Raw genomic sequence first — 27,691 nt, 5'->3', positions numbered from 1 at the left:
TAAAGAAACGCTTTGGGGAGGGGGTGGGGCTTATCATACCCTGAAGGAGGAGAAAGGGGGCGTGTACGGGTGGAGAGGGTGGTTGCCCGGGGACTGTCTTGCTGAGGAGACAAGTAGGAGATTAGTTTGCTTGGAGGGCGGGACTCCCCTTGAGGGAGTAAGTGTGAATTGTGTACACCGCGTGAGTAGTCAGTCTCTAGAGGCTCCTCGCCAGCTGTGCTCTGGCCCCTCTTTTGTAGCAATAAAGGAGTCCCCAGCCTGTAGGAGGGGCTTAGAAATGCTGGAGGCTTAACGCTGCAGCTCCCAACAGTCAGAGAAACTAGAAACAGCTGATTTTATGGTTGGCTCCTGAAGATCATTTTGAAAATAACTGCATTTAATTAATTCCCTTTCAGAGAGCAAAAAAAAAAAAAAAGTTTTTCTATACAATTCGGATAGCAAGTCATCAGACATTTATTAAGTTTCTATTCTGTGAAAGGTACATTGTGGGGACAAAAAGAAGCCTAGGCTTTATTGTCTAGGACGGTTCCTTACAGAAGATGTCCGCTGTGCAGAGTGTAACAGCAAGCTACAACAATAGAAAAGACGGAAAAGACTATATAGACCTGTGCTGTTCAGTGCAGAAGTCACAGCCTCGTGTGGCTCTTTACAACGTAATTTGTTAACATTAAATATAAATTGTACTAACCACTTTTCAAGTGCTCAGTAGCCGCACTTGACTAGTAGCTATGTAATTGGACAGTATAGATGTATAATAATTTGATCATTTCAGAAAGTTCTACTGGACACGCCGTAGACTGTTGATCATTAAAGAGCTGAAGTTGTTGTTTTGCCTGGTAAATATTCCGGTTGGTACTTAATTCATTGAACATATGCTACTGAGCATGGACCACACATTGTTCTAGATGCTGTGAAACCTTGGTGAACCCAAACATTTCTTATCTCTGCCTTTCTAGTGTATAGAGTCTAGAGGGAAAGGCAGGCAAAATTCAGTTGGTCACATAAATAAAAGGAAAACTGTTAGTTGCTGAGATGCTTTGAAAACATACAGTAAGGGAATCTGACCTTGTCAGTGAAGCTGGGGAAAACTTCCCTGAGGAAGTTTTGATAGAGCTGAGATCTGAAAACAGGTTAAGATTAACCAGGCAGAGGGGGAAAGGAAAGCCTTCTGGCTGAGCGAAAGGCGCATGGAAAGGTACTGTTAGAGCATGACATTTTCAAGGAACCAAAAACCAGTATGGGTTGAGTACCAACTTCAAGGATTCCTGTACTCTGCGAGGGATTAGGAGCTTTATTCTGGGAATTTTGGAAAGTTGCTGAAAATGTTTTAAACAAAGAGGTATATATGATAAGATCTGTGTTTTCAGAAAGACCACTGTAGCAGAGAACAGCTTTGACAGCAGGGTGAAGTGGGGAGCAGCAGTAATAAGTCAGGGATGCTAGTTAGAATGCAGTATTGCCGGGCAAATGATGATGATATTCTGGAATAGGGAAGTGTTGTTGGGATGTAGAGAAAAGTGGACTGATTTGAGAGATATTTAAGAAGTAAAATAATCACACTGATAGCACTAATTATACATTATCATTGCACTAATAATGAATTAGATGTGGACCATGAGGGCAAGAAGGTGTCCAAGTGTTAGGTTATTGGATAAATGGTTGTGCCAGATAATTGAAATATGGCCAAGTTTGTGGTGGGGTGGTGGCCAGTGTTGGGGGTGGGGGTGATAGGTGTTAAGATTGTGAGTTTGGTTTTGGAGATTAGAGGAGGGGTCTGGGCTAGAGATTTCAAGTTGTAAGTTATCTACATATGGGTCATAATTAAAGCCACACTTGTGGATGAGGTCTCCTAACTTCAATTCTGTTCTATGACTTCTTATTTTAATAATTTTTAATATTTAAATTTAATATTACTAGAAGAATATTTTAATTAAACCACTTTAACTCTTACTACAGCCAGTGTGAAAAAATTACTATCCTCTTTAACAGTGATCTGTATGTAATAGAAAATCTTGCTTCTTAGAGCCCAGAGTGTTTTCCCTTAGAGGTGCTTTTTGTTTGTTTTTTGAGAGAAATTGTATATTCTCCTATTTACCCTGGAGGGTATTTAAAGGTATAGATGATGTGCTGTATTAAAGGTAATTTTCAGATTATATAAAGAGTATTAAGGTAATTTTTAGTGTTTTTAGTTCACTGACATTAAAATTTGCTGGCATTAAGTCTCTTGCTAGAAATTTATGAACTATAAAGGTTTTGAAGATGAATTTGTTGTGTGGTGTTTAATGCAGTAGAGTCAAAGGAAGAGAAGCGGTAGGAAACATTAATTTCATTCAGTTTAGTCTCAAGTTAAATGACAAAATTGTAATATTTGATTCATTCTCATGTATCTCTCACTGGACAATAAGGATGTTCTAGTGGTAATGTGTAAGATACTCATTAAGTTCGCAAGTCCGGTTAGTGACACTGTGCTAAGGCATGAAACTGTTTAAGTTCAATGCAAAATGTGACCAGCCTTACACCTGGGTCTTTTTAAGAGTTCAGGGAAGTGGGTGCTTCAGGACCTTTTCTTTGTTGGTCTTATGTTGGTCCTGCAGACCACTAAACATGGACCATTTCAGATACCTCTCCTTGTAGTTCATGAGCCTAAATTTCTGAACTGTACTGGGGAAAATAATTGTGTGTATTGGTATCACTAGAAATTGTTGGTCTCCAACTTTTTATTTTGTATTTTTATTATTTATTTTCTTCCAGTTTTATTGAGATATAATTAACATATAGCACTGTATACATTTAAGGTATACAGTGTAATGATTGACTTACATGCATCATGAAATGATTATCACAGTAAGTTTAGTGAACATCCATCATCTCATATACATAGAAAATTAAAGAAATAGAAAAAAGTTTTTTCTTCTGGTGGTGAGAAGTCTTAGGGTTTAGTCTTCATATACAACATATAGCAGTGTTAATTATATTTATCATGTTGTACATTACATCCCTAGCACTTATTTATCCTATAATTGGAAGTTTGTACCCTTTCACCTCGTAGTCTCCAGCTTTTAACTGGGTCATCAACAGTGCTTGGAAATCTTTGTTTCCTCCCTCAGCTTTTTCTGCATTTTCACTCTCATCCTCTAGCCCTCATGCAGTGTTCATCCTCCCATCAGCAGGTTACCATTTCATAGAAGGAAAGAACTCAGGCCTGAACCCCTTCTCCTTCTTGCTCTTTATCTCCAAATTTATCTACACTGTACAATTCTTAGTCTTTTTTGAGCTATTAATACAGATTTTATTCTTGGTGTTAATCCTTTCTTGTGCTCTTAGGATAAAAACTATCAATTATAGTGTGTTTTTCTCTTAAGGAAGTACTGGATTTTATTTTCAGATATTTTATAATGATTATGGTTTTAAGTTTTTAAAAAATTGCTTTCTTGACCTGTCTTTGTCAGATTTCGCATCCGAATTATGCCGTTTTCATGCAAGACACTGGGAAGATTTTTATTTTTCTGTGTCTTGGAACAGTTTAAGAAATGTAAGAATTTTTCTTGCATGTTTGAAAAATTATCACTGGTGAAACTACTTTGCCTCTGGATTCCTTTCAGGGTTAAAATCTATATATACTCTCACTTTCCTTGGGTTAATTTTGGTAATTTATGATTTTTCTAGCAAATCATTTTAGCAAGGGTTTGTAGTTAATTATAATGGAGTGCTACATAGCATTCTTTATTTTTTCCATTGTATCTGTGGTTATTTCCATTTCTCATTCCTGATTTTGTGTTGTTATGTTTTTTCTGTTTATCTGACTAGCTATGGATTTATTTTGTTCATCCTAGGAAACAGCTCTTAGATTTAGATTTAATTCTATTGCTTTCTGTCATTTAACTTGTTAATTGCAGTTTCATCTTTTACTATTTCCCTAGATTTATTTTGGTTTATTTATTTATACTTAATTTGTTGAAAGCTTAACTGGCTTATTTTAAAGCATGTTTTAACAGCTTTGTTGAGATATGTCATATACCATACAACTTACCCTTAATTTAGAGTGCATAATTCATTGGGTTTCAGTATACTAATAGATATGTGCAACTGTCACCACAGTCAATTTTAGAGCATTTTCATTACCTTAAAAAGAAACCCTGTATACTTTATCACCCCTCTAGCTTCCATTTCTCTAAGTAACCATTAATCTGCTTTCTCTCTCTTTAGATTTGCCTGTTGAATATAAATGGAATCATATAATATGTGATCTTTTATGACTGGCTTCTTTCACTTAGCATAAAATGTTTTAAGGAAACATCCATGTATATATATAACATCAGTATTTCATTCCTTTTTATGACAATAATATTCCATCGTATGGATATGCTGCATTTTGTTTATTCATTCATCAGCTGATGGACATTTGGGTTTTTTCTACCTGCTGTCTATCTCAAAATATTTGAAAATTCTCTTTGTGATTTCTTTTTTTAACCCATTGGTTATTTAGGAGTCTCTTAATTTCTGCATATTTGTGAATTTCCTCAATTTCCTTCTGTTACTGATTTCTAATTTTATTCCATTTTGGCTGGGGAGTATATTTTCCACAGTTTCAATTATTCAAAAAGATTTGAGGCTTCTTTTGTGGTCTAACATATGATCTCTCCTGGAGTTGTTCCATGTTTGCTGAGAAGAATGTGCATTCTGCTGCTCTAGGGTAGAGTATTCTATAATATCCATAGATACAGTTTGTTTACAGTGGTGTTCACATCTTGTATTTCCTTGTTGGTCTTATCAGAAGACAAAAAGGTGTCTATCCTTTTGTTTTTTTAATTAATACTTTATTTTTTTGGAGCAGTTTTATATTTAGCAGAAAGTAACAGAATTCCCATGTATCTCTTCCCCCTCCTCTGTTTTTTTTTTTTATTATTAACATCTTGCATTAAGGTGATACATTAAGGTGTTATAATTGGTAATTCAGTATTGATACATTATTTCTGTTCATTTGTTTTTTGGGGAGGGAGGTAATTAGGTTAACTTATTTATTTATTTTTTTTAGAGGAGATGCTGGGAATTGAACCCAGGACTTCGTGCATGCTAAGCATGTGCTCTACTACTTGAGCTATAACCTTCCCCCTTGCACTTTATTATTAATTAAAGTCCATCATTTGTATTAGGGTTCACTTTTTGTACATTCTATGGGTTTTGACAAATGTATCATTTATCATACATATGACATATACCAACTGTTACCATATCACACAGAATAGTTTCACTGCCTAAAAATCCCTGTGCTCTGTTAGTCCCTCCCTTCCTCTGAAACCTTGGCAACTGCTGACATTTTTACTGCTCCACAGTTTTGCTTTTTTCCAGAAAGTCATAGTTAGAACCGTGCAGTATGTTTGTATGTAGCCTTTTCAAAATAGCTTCTTTCACTTAGCAGTGTGCATTGTATTTAAGGTTCTTCCTCATGTCTTTTCATGGTTTTGTAGCTCATTTCTTTTTTTCATCTTGATTTATTTATTTTTTCTAGTTGTGGTAACATGTAAATGACATAAAGTTTACCATTTTAACCATTTTTAAGTGACATTAAGTACATTCACATTGCTTTATAACCTTCACCACCATCCATCTCCAGAATCTTCATCTTTACAAACTGACACTTTTAACATCTCTGCCATATCTAAGGCTAGTTCTGATGCCTTGAAGATATCTCTTCGAACTAACTTTTGTTTGTTTTTGTCTTTTTAGTATGTCTTGTAATTTTTTGTTGAAAGCCAGACATGTACTGAATAAATATGATATGGAAGGAACTAAAATAAATAGACCATTGGTATGCAGTTTTACGTTTATCTGGTTAGAGGCGATTTTGTTTATTGTTTGCCGTAGCTGAAGGCGTCAAAGGCTAAAATTTCCTTTGGTGACCTTGTTTTTGACTCCTCTGGTGTCTTTGGGTTCCCTAAAGACATCTTCTTAAGTAAGGTCTGTTCTTTCATTCGTAGCCCCCTGTTACCCGGAGACCTATGGATGTAGTGGTAAGGTAGTGGGTGAGGGGAGGTGTTCTATAGTCCTGTTATTAGGTCTTAGTCTTTCCCTAGGCTGTGGTCTTCACTAGGGTTTCTCATTGTTTTTCCCTTAAGTGAGACAGGAAAACTAGAAGGGGGCTGGAGTTGGTAATTTCCCTTCTTCTGCCTCACTTAGTCTTTGGTAAAATCTTAGGCTCTGGTGAAATAGTTTCTTTTGAGGTCAGGCCTTGTTAAGAACAAAATGCGCTGGACTTATTTTAGAATGGCTTTTTTCCCCTCCCCCTGCTGAAAGCAAAAGGAGATTTTTCTCTGATCTTAACTGTCGGAATCTGGTATAGTTCCTGGAAGTAAAATTCGTAAAAGTATGGGAGCCCCTCTATGACTATTTCCCTAGAGTTTTTTTGATCTCAGGGTTGTCTACCCTGACTCACTGGCAATTTGTCAATTACAATTTAGCCTTTCCTACCCTAGTACTGGTCCCCATGGTGGTATCTGCTTCTGGCATTCTGTTCCATTGAGTTGTGATTCTCTGTATCTGCTTGTCTGTCTCTCCAATTTTGGGGACTGTGGCTTGCCCTTGATTTCAGTTCTTTGATGGATGTAAGAAGATTTGTTGATTTTTAATTTGTTCAGCTTTTTTCTTTTTGTGGAGATGGGAGTGATGATTTCCTCACTGCATGCTGGAGCAGAGCTTTGTTTTGGTTGTTTTAAACAGACTTTTTTTTTTAGAGCAATTTAAGTTTCAAAGAGAAATTGAGCAGACAGTACAGAGATTTTCCTTCTACCTCCTTCCCTCACACCACATGCACAGCCTCTTCCACACCACACCAAAGAGCCCACACCAGAGTGTAGTACGTTTGTTACAATAGATGAACCTACGTTCACATCCAAAGCCAGACTTTACATTAGGGTTCACTTTTGGTATTGTACATTCTATGGTTTTTGACAAATGTATAATGGCATGTATCCACCATTATACTACAATATAGTTTTCTCCATTATCTATTCATGACTCGGTAGCTCATTTCTTTTTAGTGCTGAATAATACTACATTGTCTGGATGTACCACAGTTTATTTATCCATTCACCTACTAAAGGATATCTTAGTTGCTTTCAAGTTTTGGCACTTATGAGTGAAGCTGTGCTAAATATTCCTGTGCAGGTTTTTATGTGGACATATGTTTTCAGTCTAACTGGGTCAGTCCCAAGGAGCCTGATTACTAGATTGTATGCTAATAATATGTTCAACGTCTTTTCATATGCTTATTTTTCAGCTGTATATCTTCTTTGGTGATCTATTGCCCACTTTCTAACTGGGTTGTTTGTTTTTGTGTTGTGGAGTTTTAGGAGTTCTTTGTGTATTTTGGTTAATAGGCCTTTATCAGATATGTCTTATACAAATATTATCTCCCAGTCTGTGGCTTGTCTTCTCATTCTCTTGACATTGTCTTTCACAGAACAAAAATTTTCAGTTTTGGTTAGTCCAGCTTATCAATTATTTCTTTCAAGGATTGTGCCTTTGGTGTTGTACCTAAAAAGTCATCCCATACACAAGGACAACCAGGTTTTCTCCTATATTATCTTCTACTAGTTTTATAGTTTTTACAGTTTTGCATTCAGCATTTACATCTATGATCCATTTTGAGTTAAATTTTGTGAAGGGTATAAAATCTGTGTCTCGTTTCACTTTTTGCATGTGGATGTCCAGTTGTTCCAGCACCATTTGTTGGAAAGACTGTCTTTATTCCATTACATTGCCTTTGTTCTTTTGTTAAAGATAAATTGTCTCTATTTATCTGGGTCTATTTCTGGGCTTTGTTGTGTTATGTGATCTGTTTGTCTAGTCTTTTGCCAATACTACGCTGTCTTGATTACTTGTAGCTTTATAGAAAGTCTTTAAGTCAGATAGTATCAGTTCTCCCACTTTGACTTTTTCAATTTTTTGTTGGCTCTTCTGGGTCTTTTGACTCTCTAGGTAAACTTTAGAACCAGTTTGTCAATATCCAGAAAATAATTTGCTTGGATTTTGAATTGTATTGACTCCATACATCAAGTTGGGAGGAACTGACATGTTGACCATCTTGAGTCTTTCTAACTATGAACATGGGCTGTCTGTCCATTTAATTAGTTCTTCTTTGATTTCTTTCATCAGAGTTTTATAGCTTCCCTCACATAGATTTTGTACATATTTCGTTAGATTTATACCTAAGTATTTAATTTTGGGGGGAGCTAATGTAAATGGTAGTATGTTTTTAATTTCAAATTCCAGTTGTTCATTGCTGGTATATAGTAAAGCCATTGACTTTTGTTCTGATTTTCTTTTCTTTTCTTTCTTTCTTTTTTTTTTTTTTTTTTTTTTAGTATTTTAAGAATCACACACAGAATCTTGATCCATCCACTTTTGGCAAGTTTAGTTCTGAGTCTAATTATTTTGGATTATCTCTTTTCCCCTTCATTTCTGTTGGTTTTTACTTAAGGTATTTTGGGACTCTGATGTTAGGTGCATATTTTTTATTGTTACGTGTTCTTGGTGGATTGACCCTTTTATCATTCTGAAGTGTCCCTCTTTATCTTTAGTAACCTTTGTTTTGATTTTTTTTTTTATATTACTGTAGCCACTCTGTCTCTTTTGTGATTGTTTTCGTGGTAAATCTTTTTTTCATCCTTCTGTTTTCAACCTGTTTGTATTTTCAGCCTAAAGTATGTCTCCTGTAGACAGTATGTAGTTGAATCTTGTTTTTCATGCAGTCTAACTGACTTTGATTTTATCATTTAATTCATTTACATTAAGTGCTAGTGATATGTTTGGATTTATATCTGCTGTTTAGCTTTTTATTTTCTGTATGTCTCATGTTTTTTGTTCCTTTAGTCCTTATATTGCCACCTTTTGTACTAAGTACGTATCTTTCTCTCATATCATTTTAATTCTAATGATTTCTAAAATTATAATTCTTGAGTTATTTTCTAGGGCTTACAATATGCATCTTAACTTATCAGAACCTGCTTCATATTCACTAGGAATTAGTTCCAGTGAAATATAGAAACTTTATGCCTATATAGCTCCATTTTCTACTCCCCTTTTAATGTTATTATTGTTGCACATATGTCTATATATGTTATGTACCCAGTAATATACTGTTATAATTAATACTTTTATCATACGTCTTTTGAGGAATCTTAGAGAAGGGAGAATGACAAGTAGGTATTGGTAGAATTTATCATGTTATAATCTTCTTTTGTCCCCTTTTTTGTACTCTTCATTTTTCCCCTTCTTTTGAGTTTTCATCTGGTGTCATTTCCTTACTCCAATACAGATCTGTTTCTGTTGACCTCCTTTGTGTGGTTGTTGTCAAATATATTTCTATATGTTATAGGCCCCAAAGTACAATTAGATATATATTGTTTCATACAATTGCTTTTTAGATGATTGAAGGGAAGAAAGGAGGAGAAATATGCATTTATACTATCTTTTGCAGTTGCCTGCAAAATTGCTTTGATTCTTTATTTTGCATAAATTTGAATTACTCTCTAGAGTCACTTGCTTTCATCCTGAAGACATTCCCTTCGTATTTCCTGTAAAACAGGTTTGTTATCGAGCAATTTTTTTAATCTGGGGATTGAAAGTTTTTTTAAAAATTTTAATTGTGGACATAAACAAAATTTACCATCTTAACCATTTTAAAGTATACAGTTTAATAATGATAAATACATTAACATTTTTGTGCAGCTGATGTCCAGAACTCTTTTCATCTTGCAAAACTGAAACTCTGTTAAGCAACTCCCATTCTCCCTCACCCTAGCCCAGCAATCACCATTCTCCTTTTTGTTTCTATGAATTTGATTGCTCTGGATACCTCATTTAAGTGGAATCATGTGGAATCATACAGTATTTGTCTTTTGTGCCTGGCTTTTTTCAGTTAGCTTAATGTCCTCAAGGTTCTTCCATGTTGTAGCATGTGACAATATTAGTTTCCTTTTTAAGGATGAATAATTTTCCATTGTATGTATGTATCATATTTTGTTTGGCCCTTTATCAGTTGATAAGACAGTTGGGTTGCTTCTACCTATTGGCTATTGTGAATAGTAGTGCTATGAACATGAGTTTGCAAATATCTCTTTGAGAGCTTGCCTTCAATTCTTTTGGTTATATATCCAGAAGTGGAATTGCTGGATCATATGGTAGTTATATTTTTAGTTTTCTGAGGACCTCCCTACTGTTTCCCATAGTGGTTGCATCATTTTGTAGTCCACCAGCATTACATAAGAGTTCCAGTTTCTCCACATCCTTGCCAACATTTGTTATTTTCTCTTTTTTTGATAGTAGCCATCTTTGATGAGTGTGAGGTGATGGCTCATTGTAGTTTTGATTTGCATTTCTCTAATGATTAGTGATGTTGAGCATCTTTTCATGTGCCTATTGGCCATTTGTATTTGTTTGGAGAAATGTCTCTGCAAGTTCAATGCCCATTTGTTAATTTTTTTTTTTTTGGAGTTTTAGGAGTTCTTTATATATTCTGGATATTAATCTCTTATCAGATATATGATTTGCAGATACTTTCTCCCATTCTATGGATTACCTCTTTACTATCTTGGTGGTGTCTTTTTACGTACAGAAGTTTGTTTTAATTAATTTTAATTTTAATTAATTTGTTTTAATTTTTTTATTACCTTTTTTCTTAGTCAGTCTAGCTATGGGGTTGTCACTTTTGTTGATCTTCTAAAAAAAAAGCCACTTTTAGTTTCACTGATTTTTTTTTTTTCTGTTGACTACTTATTTATCTGTGCTCCAATCTTTATTATTTCCTTCTTTCTTCCTGCTTTAGGATTAGTTCCTCTTTTAGTTTCTTGAGGTACAAGTTAGGTTGTTGACCTGAGATCTTGCCTTTTTAAACTATATGCATTTACTTGTTTCTTAGTACTGCTTTCACTGCGTCCTTAAGTTTGGTATTTTGTGTTTTCATTTTCATTTGTGTGAAGGTATTTTCTAATTTCCTTTGTGACTTCTTGTCTGACCCGTTGATTTGGTAAGAGTGTAGTGTTTAATTTCCACATACTGTGAAATGTCTAGCTTTTCTTGTGCTGTTTATTTCTAGTGATTGGAAAATATTTTGTGTATTGTGTATATATTTGTTTTCCTGAATTTATTCAGACTTGTTTTGTGGCCAAATGTGTTCTATCCCAAAGAAGGCTCCATATGTACTTGACAAAATGTGTTCTGTTGTTGGTGGAGTGTTCTTTATATATCTGTTAGGTATGATTGGTCTGTAATGTTGTTCAGTTTCTCTGTTTCCTTATTCTTCTGTCTGGCTGTTCTAGGCATTGTTGAAAGTGGGGTTTTGTGTTGTGTATTTCTCCCTTCAGGTCTTTCAACATCTGCCTCATTAATTTAGGCACTCTGGAGTTTGGTGCATAAATATTTATACTTTTTATATCTTCTTGGTTAATTGGCCCTATTTTCATTACATGATGCCCTTCTTTGTTGCTTGTAAGACTTTCAGTTTAAAGTCCATTTTGTCTGAAATTAGTATCACCACTCCTGTGCTCTTTTGGTTACTTTTTGGGTGAAATATGATTTTCCATCCTTTTACTTTCAACCTCTTTGTGTTTAGATCTTAAATGTTTCTTTGATAGACAGCATATAGTTGGAAGACCACTAACTTTTAATATTAAAAACTGACTCAGGGGAAGACTCTGAAACTGTTTAATTATGCCAAACGGCATTTAATCTCAAATCAGAAAGTTGCTGATGACATTTGCTTAGTTTTGAAGCACTCATCTTAAGAACCCTCCTTTAAGTGTTTGGTTATACCACAGTCCAGAGGCAGGAACACTGACCAAGCATATGGCAATGTAGTGGCAATTAGTTTCTCAGTGAAGGTAGGTAATAAAAGTAAGAAGTCCTGGGAAATGCGTATTTTTTAGTAAGAACTTTTCTTTCAACATTAATTTTAACTTTGAGGGGTTTTTTTTTTCCTTTTAGCTGATAAAAGTGAGGTGAGTGTTCTTTTTTGTCACACATTGGGATAGTTGTCAAAGTGCTAGTTTCTTAATATTGTATTATTAGTGTTCTACAAATATCCTAATGAATTGAACTTTCTAATTATAAGCTGTTGTGAATCACTTGTTTTCAAAGGCAGGACCCTGTGCTCTACACCCAGCATTATTTGGTTGCAGTGAATAGCCATTTTGAACATTCATTTTGGCATTCTTCTTTCCTGGAGGGCTCAAAGAAGACTAACTGTGCCAAAACATTGGCTGTATTGTTATTTACGTAGGGATTTCAGGTTGCCACAGTGAATTTGCAAAATGCCTTTCTTTGCTCTTTATTCTTTGTCCGTTGAAAAATGTCATTGAAGCAAGGTGGGTGTGCCCCATAGTGCTCTACCTTTTCAGAAAAACCTCTTGGACGAGTTGACACCATAGAAATCTCTTCAGTTATTGAATAGATTTTAAATTAAGCTGGCCTTTCTATGATCAAAAGCACATTGTTGAAAGTACTCTGTAAAAATGTTTTGTTAGTGTAGTAACAGTGTTTTAATTCTGGAAAAAATCTTGTGACCTTGGATTTCCTTCAGAGCCTCATTCACTTTTGTGGTTTTGTTAGCATTCATCTTCTCTTGACTCCTAACTGCCTGTTTTACTTTTAATAACCTCTTCTTTTTTTATGGAGATGGTGTCTTTTTTTTTAAATCTCTGAGGATCTGAGATACTCTTATTTTAAAGTATTTCGAAAGTATAGTTTATAATCTCATTTTTAGCAGGAGTGTTATTTTGTTTTGTCTTTTGGTGCAGCCTTCTCTACCTGGTGTTTCTGTGGTTGTCTCTGCCTTGCCCCTTGTGGCTGCTTCTTTAGAAGGAGATCTTACATTGGAAGCTTCCGGTTCTTACTCTCCAGGGTTATTGGGGAAAATCTCTAGAACCAGCCAGTGTTTGACCTAAGTCATTTTTGTTTGATTGCCTCTGATTTTTTTCTTGTGCATTGCTTCAGCCTTGGGCAGTAGTCACAGCTTTTATTGCCTTCTTTCATAATGGGTGGCCCTGTCTCAACCTCGGATTTCACAAAATATGTCTGACACTTGTTCCCACTCTCCATGCTGTGAGATGATTTTGGTTCCTGTTATTAAGGTTAATTTCTTAGGTCTCTCAAACTATAAGATTTCAAAACAGGTAACTTGCTTGTTTCTGTTTGCTTCTTTTACCTCTGGAAGTATTGGAGGTTAAGGAACTGCTGTGGTTTGTTGGAATGTGTTGAGTCCTTAGCAGGTAACCTTGAATCCCTGTTTCTTTATTTTTAAGTGAAGATAATAATTTGGACAGTGATTGTGAAGTTGAAATGTTATTATATTTGTGAAAGTGTTTTATAAACTGAGAAACATAATCTAAATGTTAGATTTTGTTTACTATTGTTTAGCCATAGGGAATGTGTTACTACTTCATTTAAATCTGGTTTTGATTTTCAGGTTGTTCCATTGACCCGTCATGTGTGGCAACAGCCATTATATCAAGACAATAGCGGAACACAGATTTCTGATACTAACATGGGCTCTTTGAGAAAAACAGCTCAGTGGGGTTCTGGGGATGATCAGGTATGTCTTGTGTAACTGCAAGCTATCTTTTGATAAGCAGCATGGAAAATTATGATTTAGCTATGAAGAATGGAAAGAGGTGAACTACTTTAATGTTTCATTTTTCTCATAGATCTTTGGCAGCCTTAATTATATAAAACAGCAGTTTGCTTTTTCTTCTCTCTCTTTTTTTTTTTTTTTTGGTCTTAGGACCCCTTTACAGACTTCAAAAGTATTTCAAAGAGGTTTTATTTATAAGGGTTATCTATATCAATGTTTTGCTTACTAAAAAGTAAATATTTAAAAAGTAACAAACCCATTACATATTAACATAAAAATATACTTTAAAATGAAAAGTGACTTTTTTAAAACAAAGAAAAAAATAGTTGAAACAGTGGCATTGTTTAACATTTTTGCATATGTCCTTAATGTCAGGCTTAGTAGAAGACAGTTGATGTATTACACAGGGTGCTCCAGAAAAATAGAACTAATAGGAAACATATACATACATAAATATATATGCACAAATATACATATTATAAGGAATTGGTTTGTGTGATTATGGAAGCTGAGAATTCTTTTTTTTTTTAACATTTTTTATTGATTTATAATCATTTTACAAGGTTGTGTCAAATTCCAGTGTTCAGCACAATTTTTCAGTTATTCATGGACATATACACACTCATTGTCACATTCTTTTCTCTGTGAGTTATCATAACATTTTGTGTATATTTCCCTGTGCTATACAGTGTAGTCTATTCTACAATTTTGAAATCCCAGTCTATCCCTTCCCACCCTCCACCCCCCTGGTAACCACAAGTCTGTATTCTCTGTCTGTGAGTCTATTTCTGTCCTTTATTTATGCTTTGTTTTTGTTTGTTTGTTTTTGTTTTTGTTTTTTAGATTCCACATATGAGCGATCTCATATGGTATTTTTCTTTCTCTTTCTGGCTTACTTCACTTAGAATGACATTCTCCAGGAGCATCCACGTTGCTGCAAATGGCATTATGTTGTCGGTTTTTATGGCTGAGTAGTATTCCATTGTATAAATATACCACATCTTCTTTATCCAGTCACCTGTTGATGGACATTTAGGCTGTTTCCATGTTTTGGCTATTGTAAATAGTGCTGCTATGAACATTGGGGTGCAGGTGTCATCCTGAAGTAGATTTCCTTCTGGATACAAGCCCAGGAGTGGGATTCCTGGGTCATACGGTAAGTCTATTCCTAGTCTTTGAGGAGGCTGAGAATTCTTGAGATCTGTAAGCTAGAGACCCAAGAGAGCTGATAGTATATTTCCAGTCTGAATCTGAAGGCCTGAGAACCAGCAGTCAACTGATGGTATATGTTCCAGCCCAAGTCTGAAGGTCCAAGGACCAGGCCAGTTGGTGGTGTAAGTTCCTCTTCAAGTCTGAGTCCAAACGCAGGAGAAGACTGATATCTCAGCTCAGACCAGAGAGAGCAAATTCTCTCTTGCTCAGCCTTTTGTTCTATTCAGGCCTTTTATGGATTGGATGAGGCCTGCCCACATTGGGAAGGGCAATCTGCTTTACTGGGTCTATGGACAAATGTTTACATAATCCAGACACCCCTTCACAGATGGACCCAGAATGTTTGACCAAATATCTGGGCACCCTGTGGCCCAGCCAAATTGATATATAAAATTAGCATAAATTATCATAACTGGATTCTTATATCTGCTTCTGCATTTAGTCCACTGGGATGTATTGTTTTGGTTTAAGTATGTGAAGAAATTCTGGCCTTAATAAATACATTGTTAGAAAAGGGAGGCCCACTGAAAGGGTGTTAGTATTCCCAGGGATCTTCAGACCACACTTTGGGAACCACTGACCTAGAACATAGTAATAACCTCAGAAGAAATGGAAAAATTGTGAACAGATAGGAAAGAAAAAACTCATATATGTTTGTTGGAGGAAAAATGCAGCCTTACCTTAAATATTTAAGGTTGATTACTAATAACTTGGCTATTAGATTTCTTCTAGTACCTTCAATTTCCCCTAAATTGCAGTTACTATCCAATAGATGCAAGATATGGAGGAAGAAGTTCTACTGTTGCCAAGAGAAAGGTGTTAAGAGAAACCCTGACCAGAAAAAGCACAGTACCCTGTGACCATTAAATCGAAGGGGGATTTTTATTGTCCCCCAGAATGATGTGTTGAAGTTCTAATCCCCAGTACCTCAGAATGTGACCTCATTTGGAAACAGTGATTGTAGATACGATTATTTAAATTAAGATGAGATCATACTAGAGTAGAGTGGGCCCTTAATTCAACATGACTGGTATCCTTAGAAGAGAGACACACAGGAAGAGGTCAGCCATGTGAAGACAGAGGCAGAGATTGGAGCTAGGCTGTCATAAACCAGAGAATGCCTGGGGCTACCAGAAGATAGAAGAGGTAAGGAAGGATCCCCCCATAGAGGCTTTGGATGGAGCATGGCCCTGCCATCACCTTGATTTTGGACTTCTAGCCTCCAAAACTGTGAGAGAAGAAATTTCTGTCGTTTTAAGCTCCCCAGTTTGGGCACCTTCATAATGGCAGCCCTAGGAAATGAATACAGAGGTAATCCCTAAATAGTTTAAAATTCTCTGAGGGCATGTTTATGGTCGAGCACAGTCCAAAAATAGATGTCTCCCTTTTGTCCCTGTATTATAAAATAGAAACCATGGATGGATCCTGTAGCTTTTCACTTCTGTCTTTATACCTGAGTTCCTCAGAATAGGTGGAGCATTATGTTACTTTCTAATTCTCTCCCCTCTTTTCTCCTGGTCATTCTGCTCCTTCATCCTTGTTGCTGGCATCCAAATTACCTCCTTTTTATTTACTGAAAACGATAGCTCTTGCTGCACTGTCCTCTTTTAATTTCTTTCACTTTAGCTTACATTACCTATCCAGCATCTGAAACTCTTGGATCTTTGATCTAACCTGCAGAGATCTTTCCTCCACTCCTCCCAATTTTCTCCTACTCATTCTTGGTCACAGTCTAGAACTTAACATCTCTAGCAACTTGAATACTAATGTGTCATCTTCTCTTCTCCTCCAGCTATGGCCCCGTTTAATATTTTGCTCCCAATTAAGTGAAATTTTCAGGAGTTTTCAGTCTCCATTTTCTGATATTTTAAACTCATTTTTTTAAAAGTTGGGTTTATTGAGGTATGATTTAAATACAGCCAAATTCACTCTTTTAGATACACAGTTTGATGAGCTTTGACAAATATATACAGTTATAAGACTAGTACACATTTGATTACCATCACCCCCTCCCCCAGATTTCCTTGTGCCCCTTTGTAGTCAGTTTTCTCTCTCTTCCTTAGTCCCTGGCAATCACTGGTCTGATTTTTGTCCCAGTAGTTTTGCCTTTCAGAATTATGGTGTGTTGACTTCTGAATCTGGCTTCTTTAACTTCACACATGCTTTTGAGATTCAGACATGTTGCATGAATCAATAGTATGTTCTTTTAAATTTTTTTTATTGCTGAGCAGTATTTCACTTATTTACAGGTTTTTAAGTAGACAGATGGTTTCATTTTTTTTGGGTAAATACCTAGGAGTGGGACTGCTGGCTGATATAGTAACTGTATGTTTAACATTGTAAGAAAGTGCCAAACTGTTTTCCAAAGTGGCTCTACCATTTTGCATTCCCCACAGTGTATAGGAGTTCTAGTTGCTTTGCATTCTTGCCAGAGCTTGGTATTGCCAGTTTTTTTGGGTTTTGTTTTAAAAATTTTAGTCATTTTAGATATATTAAGATGTCTCATTGTGGTTTTGTTGTTTTTTCGGGGGTGGGTGGGTGGGAAAGGCTTGTTTGTTTGTTTGTTTGTTTCAATTTTTAGAGGAAGTATTGGGGATTGAACCCAGGACCTCCTCCATGCTAAATACGTACTCTACCACTTGAGCTACCTCCTCCTCCCTTTCATTGTGGTTTTAATGTGCATTTTCCTAATGATTAATGATCATGTGCATCTTTTAGTGTGCTTATTTGCCATCCGTGTTTCTTCTTTAGTGAAGGGTCGGTTTAAATCTCTTTTCCTTTTTTTTTTTTTTTAACTTTATTGTGCTATACTTGTACAGTAAACTACACATTTGAGTGTTTTGAAATGTTGGAATGTTTTGGTTCCCATCTAGATCAAGGGTTTTAAATATATCTGTACAATTAAAAATTCCAAATATGTATCTTCGAGCTTTACTTCTCCCTCAGAATTTGTTTTTATTTATTCAGTCATTTATTTGTCATCCCTATTCACATCTGTCAAAAATATTTAGAGATTTGAGGGCATTTTTATATTGGTTAAAAAGGTGTCACACAAGGAATCCTTGTGTGAAAGAAACAAAGCAACAAAATAAGCAGAAAAGGATGGTCAACAGAGATTTTAAAAAATTTTATTTTATGTTGGGAAATTTTAAGAGTATGTTTTGCATAGGGAGGGGAATAATTCAGTAGAAAGGGAAACTGCATGGAGGAAAAGCAGGAGAATCACAAATAGGAAGGAAGTCATTGGAAAAAATAGAATGAGATGGGAAGGCCTTTGACAGGTAGAGAGATTTTTTTTTTTTTTAAGTCACAAGATGAGAATCTGGGTAGATAATGGGGATGTAGATATTCTGATAAGGAAGTACCATCTCCTGCTGTTCACCTACTAACGGAGGAATGAGGTCTTCAGTTGAAAATGAGGGAGGAAACTTCAGTAGTTCTGAGGAGAGAAGTTATAAATTAATCATTTTAGCCTGTCAACTTTCCAGGAAAGTATAGTAGGATTTCCAGGCAGGGCTGAGTGCCCTTAGGTTTAATGTCATTAGTCTAAAGGAAAACCAGTCTGGGTGTGTACTTTCTTCAGCAACGTGCTGCTGCTTGGATTCAGGCAAGAAGGTTCAACCAGATTTTTTGCCAGGCAGATAGGATAGTGGGAGAAAAAGGTAAGAAAGTTAGAGATGTTTGCAAGGCTGTGACTGTAAGGGTGACTATGAACTATCAGAGTGGTAAAGAGGGAAATACAGATAAGGAAGGAATTAAGAAGAGTGTAAATGTGATAGGATAGTTGCCTTCATAAGGTTATAATATTGTTGCAGTTGAAGAGCTAGAGTTGAGTTAGTGATTTTTGGAGGTCAGAGGGTGGGCAGTAGAGCAAATGGTTATGTCTCTCATCAATAGTGAGGAATACATTTTGGGAACAGACTCAAACCGTGGTCAGAGGGACTGAGTGATGAGTGGGGGAACCCAAGATTTTACTGCAATGAGAGTCACAAGGTGAATGGAGTTCCCTTGTTTTAAAATCCATTCATTGGCCCACTATCCTGTATTTAAGAGTGCTCTCAGAAGAAAAAACTTAATGTAATCATTCTTATATTTCTTTTATTTTCAAATATTAAAAAGTTCATGTTTCCAATAGCAATTCAATGTTACAGATTTGACCATTGTATCTGACATTGAAGAGATTGATAAATTTTGGAGTGTCGAAGGTCTCCTGTTCTATAAGCCCACAAGCCATAGATGAGTAGTGTTAATATTTTAGAATATTCCTCTCCAATGTTTTTTCTCTGTATATATTTATATAAGGGATATTAAGTAGTGGATAGTTGTGTATCTTTTTTTTAAATTACTGCAAGAGCATTTGGATAATGAATTTTAAATACTAGAACTAACTCTTTGAAGACAGAAGTCTTGTTTTTTTGAAACGTTTTGTGAAAATGTGAAATCTTTCTAAATTGCAGTACACTTTCTTTTTATGGATAGTGGGTCATTTGGGAATGAAAGAGAAAAAACTATATTCTCTTTAAAAACATTTAAGTTGGTTAAGGAAGAAGAGTCCAGCAGTAGACTATTCACAAAATAATGAAAATCAATACATTATATAATCTAAGCATGTAGGTTACTATCAATATGTCATCGTCTCATTTTTTTTATTAAAAAAAGTAAAGTCAAATGAATTCACTATTTAATCAAAAATTTTAGCTAAATAATGAAAAACTACAAGTAAAGATGGTTGAGAAAAAATAATAATTAGGTTAGAAAACATAATAAAATTGATTTCTATCTTGAATTTAACAATTTTATATAGAAACAATATATACATTCCTTATAAATCAGTCAAGAACAAAAAAACCCATAAGGAAACAGACTTCTACAAACTTATCAAAGCCTATAGAGGTAGACTAGAACTACTAAGGAGGAAATCTAGAATGTTATAATAGTACTGGCTATCAGGACATTTTCTGAATCTAATGGATTCATTGATGAAATCTTTTATATATATATTTTTAATTGAAGCATAGTTGATTTACAATGTTTCATGTGTACAGGAAAGTGATGTCAGTTTTATATATATATATTCTTTTTCAGATTCTTTTCCATTATAGGTAATTACAAGATATTGAATATAGTTCCCTGTGCTATACAGTAGATCCTTGTTGGTTATCTATTTTATATATAATAGTGTGTATCTGTTAATCCCAAATTCCAGATTTATCACTACCCACCCCGTCCCCCTTTTGGTAACCATAGGTTTCTGTTCTGCATCTGTGAATCTGTTTCTGTTTTGTAAGTAAGTTCAGTGGTATCATTTTTTTAGATTTCACATACAAGCAATATCATATGATTACTGTTTTTCTCTGTCTGACTTCAGTTAGTATGGTAATCTCTAGGTCCATCCATGTTGCTGCCGATGGCATTTCATTCTTTTTTATGGGTGAGTAGTAGTCTGGTGTGTGTGTGTGTGTGTGTGTGTGTGTGTGTGTGTGTGTGTGTGTGTGTGTGTGTGTGTGTGTGTATCACATCTTCTTTATCCGTTCATCTGTCAGTGAGCACTTAGGTTGCTTCCATGCTTTGGCTATTACAAAGAGTGCTGCTCTGAACATTGGAGTACATGTATCTTTTCAAATTAGAGTTTTCTCTGTGTATATGCCCAGGAGTGGAATTGCTGGATCCTATGGTAGTTCTATTTTTAGTTTTTTAAGGAACCTCCATACTGTTCTCCATAGTAGCTGCACCAATTTACATTCCCAGCAGCAGTATAGGAGGGTTCCTTTTTCTCCACACCCTCTCCAGCATTTATTATTTTTAGGCTTTTTAGTGATGGCCATTCTGACTGGTGTGAGGTGATATACCTCATTGTAGTTTTGATTTGCATTTTTCTGATAATTAGCCCCGTTGAGCATCTTTTTATGTGCCTATTAGCCATCTGTATGTCTTCTTTGGAGAAATATCTACTTAGGTCTACTGCCCATACTTGGATTGGGTTATTTGTTTTTTTGTTACTGCATTGTATGAGCTGTTTGTATACTTTCGCAAATTAATCTCTTGCCGATCATTTACTTGTTACCTATTAATTTTTATTAATCTTTTAATAAAATGTCAGTCTGTGATGAACTGGAAGTAAGCAAAATTGATCCTTCCCATAGATATTTTGAGAAGCGTTGTTCTGAATCATGCCTCTAATTTAAAAGTAGACATTTGAAAGAGACAAATTACCACTTCCTTCTCATGAACTATATGATGTTATGTACAGAGAAGTCTACTAGAACCTAGGATAGCTAGTAAGAATTCAGTAAAGTAGTCATATGTAGAGAATATTGTAGCTTTAGGTTTGAAAAACTTTCTTCAGTTTTATTATATTATCAAATTGTAAGATTTCATCATGAAGAACCAAATTTATTGTTTTAATAATGAGAAGCAAGTATTAAAGAACAGCAGAAACACCAGTGCTTCAACATGTTAACAGATGGGTAGCAATGGGAAAAGGTCTAAAATCTTACTAATACTGTGAAAAACCTGGAAAGAACAGCTTTACTTTCTCCAAATTTTGATGAGAATGCTGTGAAACAGGAAGCTATATGCTATATGAGTGCACATTTTTAATCTAAATGTTAATATGTGTGGTAACTCAGTTACTGATTTAGCATGTTTTCCTTCAAAATTACTGCCTTAGAGAACAGAATCTTGGCATCTTCTTCCTCAAGAAACGGACTCTTCCCACACCTTGGATACAACCCAGACCAGGTTTAGTGTGAGAGAGGAAGGGACTGAAGTGACAGACTTTCCCTCTCTTGAGGAAGGTACACTGACCCAATCAGAAAATCAAGTGAAGGAGCACGACAGAGATCTGCTATGTTCGCCATTGCTAGGTAATGCTTCTTTATCTTTAACTAATGGTAATACCTCACATTTGTAAATATTTCCGGGGGACTGCAAATCTTACATCTAAATCCTTTCTTGAGTTGAGTAGCTCTGTAGAACCGTACTCAAAGGTATTACCTTATTTCTAGTTTTCTACACTGGCCAGCTGGTCTAGTTATGTTAAATGTGCAGTTGTTTCTCATTTTATCACTCCCTGTTGCTCTCAGAAGGTACAAAGGTAATAACTCCCTCTCTAGTGGGTAGCTTCCTCAATCCTGAATTTTTGGAGTTTTTCTTGGGATAAACCATTTATTATCCTTTGACTACTTCTCTCAGCGGTGGAGGCTCCATGATCTTTAAAAAAACAATCAAAAACATTGTTCATGCTTACCTCATTAGATTCTTAAAATTAACTAAGACATACATTATTATCCTAAGTTTTCAGACCCAAACATTGAGATGAAGAGGTTAAATGACTTGCTTGAAGTAGATCTTCCTTCTTTCTTCTGTTTAGTATGGAACTGATTGATGAGTTCTTTATGAAAGATAAATTAAGTATTTTTCAAATCATCATGGTAGGAGGTAGAATTGTTGTGGCACTACTTTGGATTATTGCGGATGTATAAGAATACTTAGTTGATATTTCAATTTCAGCTTTTTCATTCCTAAAGCATAATTCAGGCAAATATTATTTTGTTTTTCCTTCTAGTTTCTTCAAATGTTTATTTGCAAAACTTGAAGAAAATGCAACAACCACATATTCTAGAAATCACCTTTTTCAGGGGAATGGGATTACATGAATTTTCTTGTCAGAGTTTTATAGAGGAGCATGAGTTAGGAGTTAATTCAACAAGTTCTTTCAAACACAAACATGCTATCCAAATAAAAATGTTAGTGTCAGTGTATTCAGTGATGCGGATCATCAAAGTCAATTTTAGTTTCATATTTTAAAAAAGATGTTGATAACTTTAGAGTTCCTATGTGGGAGGAGATAACTGTGATGGTAGTTGAAAGAGAAGATTCTGCTATGATCAATTGTTTGAAGGACTGTCACGCTAAAGAGGAAGCAACTTATTTTTCATTTGTTCATCTATTTAACAAATATCTAAGTGCCTGTTGTGTGTTTGACACTAGGGATCTATGGATGAAAGGTACTTCCTCTTTTGGGAAGACAATCCAGTAAAAAGAAAATAACAGTACCATGGGATGAGTATTATAATGGTCTGGAGCAGGGATCTGAAAACTACAGGCTAAGGCCTGATTTTGTACTGTCCCTCAGCTGAAAATGATTGCAGCATTTTTAAAGGATTGTAAGAACAAAGGAAAGGAGTATATGGAACAGAGACCATATATGATCAACAAAGCCTAAAACATTTATTAGCTGACCTTTCATAAAAAGGTTTTCTAATTCCTAGTCTGGTGGTTAAAATGAGAATACATAACTTATAGGGAGGCTGTTTTCAACATGGTATAAGAAAGAACTTTCTAATAGAGTCATTTAATAGTGGAAAGGCTGTATAGCAAAAAAAAGTGAGCATTGTGTCACAGCAAAATGTCAAGCAAAATTCTCTAGTAGAATGATTTCAGCATTGGTTCAGAGGTTGCCATGAGAATTAAATGAAATATTGTATGTTAAGTGCCTGGATCTACTAAATGGTAGTTGCTACTGTTGCTGTTATGTTATCATCATAATGCCTGTAGAAATTTCCAGATGGCAGCATACTTAGGACCTTTAAAATATTACATAAGCTAAACAATTTTCAGTGTTCCCAACATTTTTATGTTTGAACCTTTGCAGTCATACAAGACAGTTTTGCTTCTCCTGATTTGCCTTTGTTGACATGTTTGACAAAAGATCCAGAGTTTGGGCCTGATTCCTTATTTCACCAAAGTGAACTAGACTTTGCACCTCTGAGGTAGGATGATTTAGTCTTCTATTTGCACGTAACCTTTCTACTCTTTCTTTTCTTGTTCTAAGTTGTTGCTAATATTAATGACTTCAGGTGAGACTTTGGGGTGAGAGTTGGATATTCTCAGCACATACTCTGAAGGTAACAAGGCCCTAAGACATGATGCGTATTAATTGGACATAGTAACATAAGTGTAATAATGAGCCAGGTGACTGTAGTTTGTTAAAAATAATATATTCTAGCATTTTAGGCATATTTTAGTTTAGAAGGCACACTGAATTTCTTTCCTTATATGTCTCCCCTTTTGCTGCCCGTCAGCCCATTCCCATTTTGTAAAAAGCATTCATTTCACGGTCACTGACTTGTTTGGCACTCTCATTGTTGTCACTTGATATCGAGTGACCCTAATTACCTCCTACGTTGTAGGATATGTGACTATGAAGTAACACGAGTTTTCTAATAGACATATCCAAATTAACAGTTATTCCAGATTAATGCCCTTTTGTCATAATGGGAGACAAGTCTGGAATACTCCAAAGCATATTTGGAATTCTCCAAGAATATGTTTCCCTCTTTTAAAAAGAAAAAAGACACCTTAAATTAAAAACTGTGAACACTTACAGAGTAAAAACCTCTGCCTTTATACTATGTTTGCTTTAAAATCACTTTTATGAAAAGTCTTCTGTACGCAGTAGTCAACCAACAATGATGAGGTTACTGTTTTGGAAATAGATCGCTTCCTCACTGGTTTTCAAGAGCATAATAAATGACTAGTAAAAGAATTAATGCAGGTTAAATGAATATTAAATTATGATAGATGATAAGTTAAACATTTTAAATAGTTTGAATTTTTTATTTAAAGAATTGTTTTTTGGCAATATTGTTTTGAGAGAAACCTGAGAAAATATCAGAATCATAGGATGGTAGTTCACCCTCTTTTTACAAAAAATTTGCTTTGTTCACACAATAGCCACCCTAAAAGAATTTGAAATTAGGACTTTGTTTTTCAACATACTTTTCAAATAACCCCGATTTCAGTGACATATCAGTCATATCAGTTTATATATTTTCATGTTAGTATTTTAAAAAATAAATGTTTTCAATGTGTTACTTACTTATTTTTAACTGTATATTTTCAGGGAAATTCCTGGTAAGCCTGAAGACACTGAATGGTTTTCTCGACCATCGGAAGTTAGTGAAGCTTTATTCCAGGCAGCCTCAGATGTAGCTTCAGACTTAGGTAACAGTTGCTTTCGTGTATCTCAGCACCCACTTATAGGTAGTACAGCTGTTGGGTCTCAGCACTCTTTTTTACCTCCTGAACAAGGGACTGAAGAAGAGATTGTCTCATCTAATACACTTGATGAACTGAAAACCCCCAAAGACTCTGATAGTTATGATGCTTTTTGTTCATATATGTCATGGAAGACACAAGAAGTTATACAGGAGCCAGAAACCAATTTAGCTGATAAAGATCAAGTTTCTTTTTCAACTGCATCCGATACAAGTGATGAATACATAATTCCTAAAGGAAGTGACAGTTTTGATGCTTCTGGTTTATATGTGCAGTATTGGAAACAGGAAGCTTTACAACAGTCAGAAAAACATTTAACCAGTAAGGACTATGATTCTTATTCAGATTCATCTGACACAATTGATCAAAATAAAACTCCTAAGGGAAGTGACAATCGTAGCGACCCTTTTTCATGTATGCCATGGAGCAAACAGGGAGCTTCACACCATCCAGAAATATGTGTAATGAGTAAGGACCATGTTTCTTTTCCACATGAAGTTGCTCCTCATTTTAATAATAAAGTGTCACATTCTTTCTTTCCTTGTTTGTTGGAAAGAGGAGGAAAAGGTGTTCCCTTAATGTCTGATAGTCATAATTTTCAGAGTGTTTATTTGAGGGCTCCCACTGAGAATGAGGTGAAACAAAAAATGGATTCTTTGGAGGGTTATGAAAGAAATGAAGAAGATCTGGGGAAAGAATTATGGCAATGTTTTGAATTAAAGGAGACTGGAAATACTTTAGTATTTTCAGAGGTACATCCCAGATCTTCAGAAATACAGTGTATTGAGAATGTTGTAGTTCCTGATCGTTCAGAAGAACGTATACTCTCCAGGGGGCATGATACCTCTAAGATGGAGGTTTCAGGTGGTCCTCTTCAGACTGTTAAATCCAACTTGGATAAAACATCAGAACAGCTAAATTTTCAAGAAGAAAGAAATCAAGAGGCACCTTCTGCTTTTGGTGGGAAAAATGCTGATGCTTCTGAAAGTGTAGCCTTTCAGGCAGTTATTGCCTCCATTGAGCCTTTTGAGAAGGTGAGTTCAGTAAATGATATCCAAACTGACGTTGAAAGATTTTTAACAAATGACAGCCTAGAAAGTGAACCAAATAATTCAGATCTTTCCCTATTAGATTATGCTGAAAATTCTTTCTTTGATAAACTTAATCACCCATGCTATCAGTCTACTCCTGGGGTGTTTGAACCAGCAGCTTCAAAATCACTGTTGTATAAAAAGGATGATGGTGATAGCTCCCTGTACTGGCATCCTAATTTAAAATCATTCCTGAATGCTCCTCAGGAAATAGTCATTAAGCCACTTTCTCTTATTCCAGAGCGTAAGTCATCTTCTTTAAGTGAAAAATCTCACGGACAGGCTTTTGGTCATGGCAAAACACAGTCAGCTTTATTTCAGTACGATACAGACAACGAACCGTTTCTTCCCATTGGGGAGATAAAATCTGCTTCTGCTCTTGACCTTACAGAGACGTTAGGATCTTCAGACATTATTTATCCAATGAAAGTATGGACTTCAGATTCTTTGGGTTTACAAGATTTAAAGCAGCAAACCTTTGAAGAAGTTGCAGATTCCTCAAGCTGTATCTTGGGTAAAAATGTAAATTCTAGTAACATCACTGAAGGTCCATCTGCAGCAGTAGGAAGCAGCTTTTCAGCAAACTTGGCGGTGTGTGATGCACAGTCACAAGGTGCTTTAGCAGTGATCAGTGATGCATCATCATTAATTGCAGTCGGCCAAGAGACATTGCTGAAAGCTGATGTAGGCCAAGGTGAAATCCCCCAGCCTGTGGGAGCCAAGTCCATTTTTACGATACATACAATTATGCAAAATGACTCCTATTTTGTAGAGGGCCTGCAGGGGAAGGCTGAATCTGACATCTATACTCTGGATGATGATACTGAATGCTGTAGCCTAGATGAAAATGCTGTTGAATGCAGTAAAAGAGTTGCTGGACTACAAAGAGAGGTGAGACAATAAAAATGATAGTTGGGGAGAGGCAGGGTGTTTTCCAGTATTGTTTCAGGAAATGGTATTGTTGTTTGTTTTTACTGTACTTTTTACTATTCCCCAGATATGTGACCAAGGTGACTTGCGCAGTGAGTGCATTGAGCTAGCAGGTTTAGAGACTTTGCTTGATGATCTAGAGATTTGTGACAGCTCCCTGCACTGGCAGTCTACGGTACAGCTACCATCCAAGGAAGAGAGCGAATCTGAGGAGCCTGTAAGTTTTTCTGTTTGATATTTCTTATGCATTAGGGAAGGAAGTATTTTAGTTGAAAAATGAGAAAGTAAAGGACTATTTATATCCCTTAATACCAAGTTGTGAAGTGTAGTCTAGTCTTCATCTGATATCCAGGGATATGCTACATTAATTTGTTAGAGGTTAGCCTAAAAGAAACGTGTCTCGTAGACCATGAGACTTGGTGAGTTCTGCGGTGCTTTGGAAAAGGACACCCTTTGGAGCTCCCAAGCCTTTCATCCTGAGGCATCCTAACTCTTCCAGATTGTGCCATCAAGAACCTTCGGGGTGGTGTTAAGATAAGACTCATTTATGGAGGCATTCATTTGGGCTCTTTTTCCCTCTGGCCTTCAATGTACAGGCCTTGGAATAGGCCCTGAAATAATGCAGATATTTCTTTTTAGAAGCTTCTTAAAGATTTGACTTCAGAGGTATCTTGAAGTTAAAATTTTCTTTTATACAAGGCTTCATTTGCCTGGATCCTGGGATCCCTTGACTTTAATATTCTTCTGGTCCCATTGCCCACCCTGTTTT

At 35.7% G+C, this 27,691-nt stretch overlaps 1 protein-coding gene across 1 annotated transcript in view; it reads left to right on the top strand.

The window, feature by feature from the left end:
- Positions 1–27,691, top strand: part of ALMS1 (ALMS1 centrosome and basal body associated protein) — a 140,294-nt gene that overhangs the window by 622 nt on the left and 111,981 nt on the right. Inside the window, exons 2-7 of the mRNA XM_031467275.2 lie at positions 13,463–13,588; positions 21,510–21,705; positions 23,496–23,613; positions 24,747–24,847; positions 26,765–26,883; positions 26,990–27,139. Of these exons, the coding sequence (XP_031323135.2) occupies positions 13,463–13,588; positions 21,510–21,705; positions 23,496–23,613; positions 24,747–24,847; positions 26,765–26,883; positions 26,990–27,139 (810 nt within the window). The remainder of the gene's footprint in view (positions 1–13,462; positions 13,589–21,509; positions 21,706–23,495; positions 23,614–24,746; positions 24,848–26,764; positions 26,884–26,989; positions 27,140–27,691) is intronic.

The sequence above is a fragment of the Camelus dromedarius genome, chromosome 15 (genome assembly GCF_036321535.1).
Source record: "Camelus dromedarius isolate mCamDro1 chromosome 15, mCamDro1.pat, whole genome shotgun sequence".
Lineage (NCBI taxonomy): Eukaryota > Metazoa > Chordata > Mammalia > Artiodactyla > Camelidae > Camelus > Camelus dromedarius.
The sequence above is the reverse complement of the archived record's forward strand: the minus strand, read 5'-3'. Positions and strand labels throughout refer to the sequence as shown.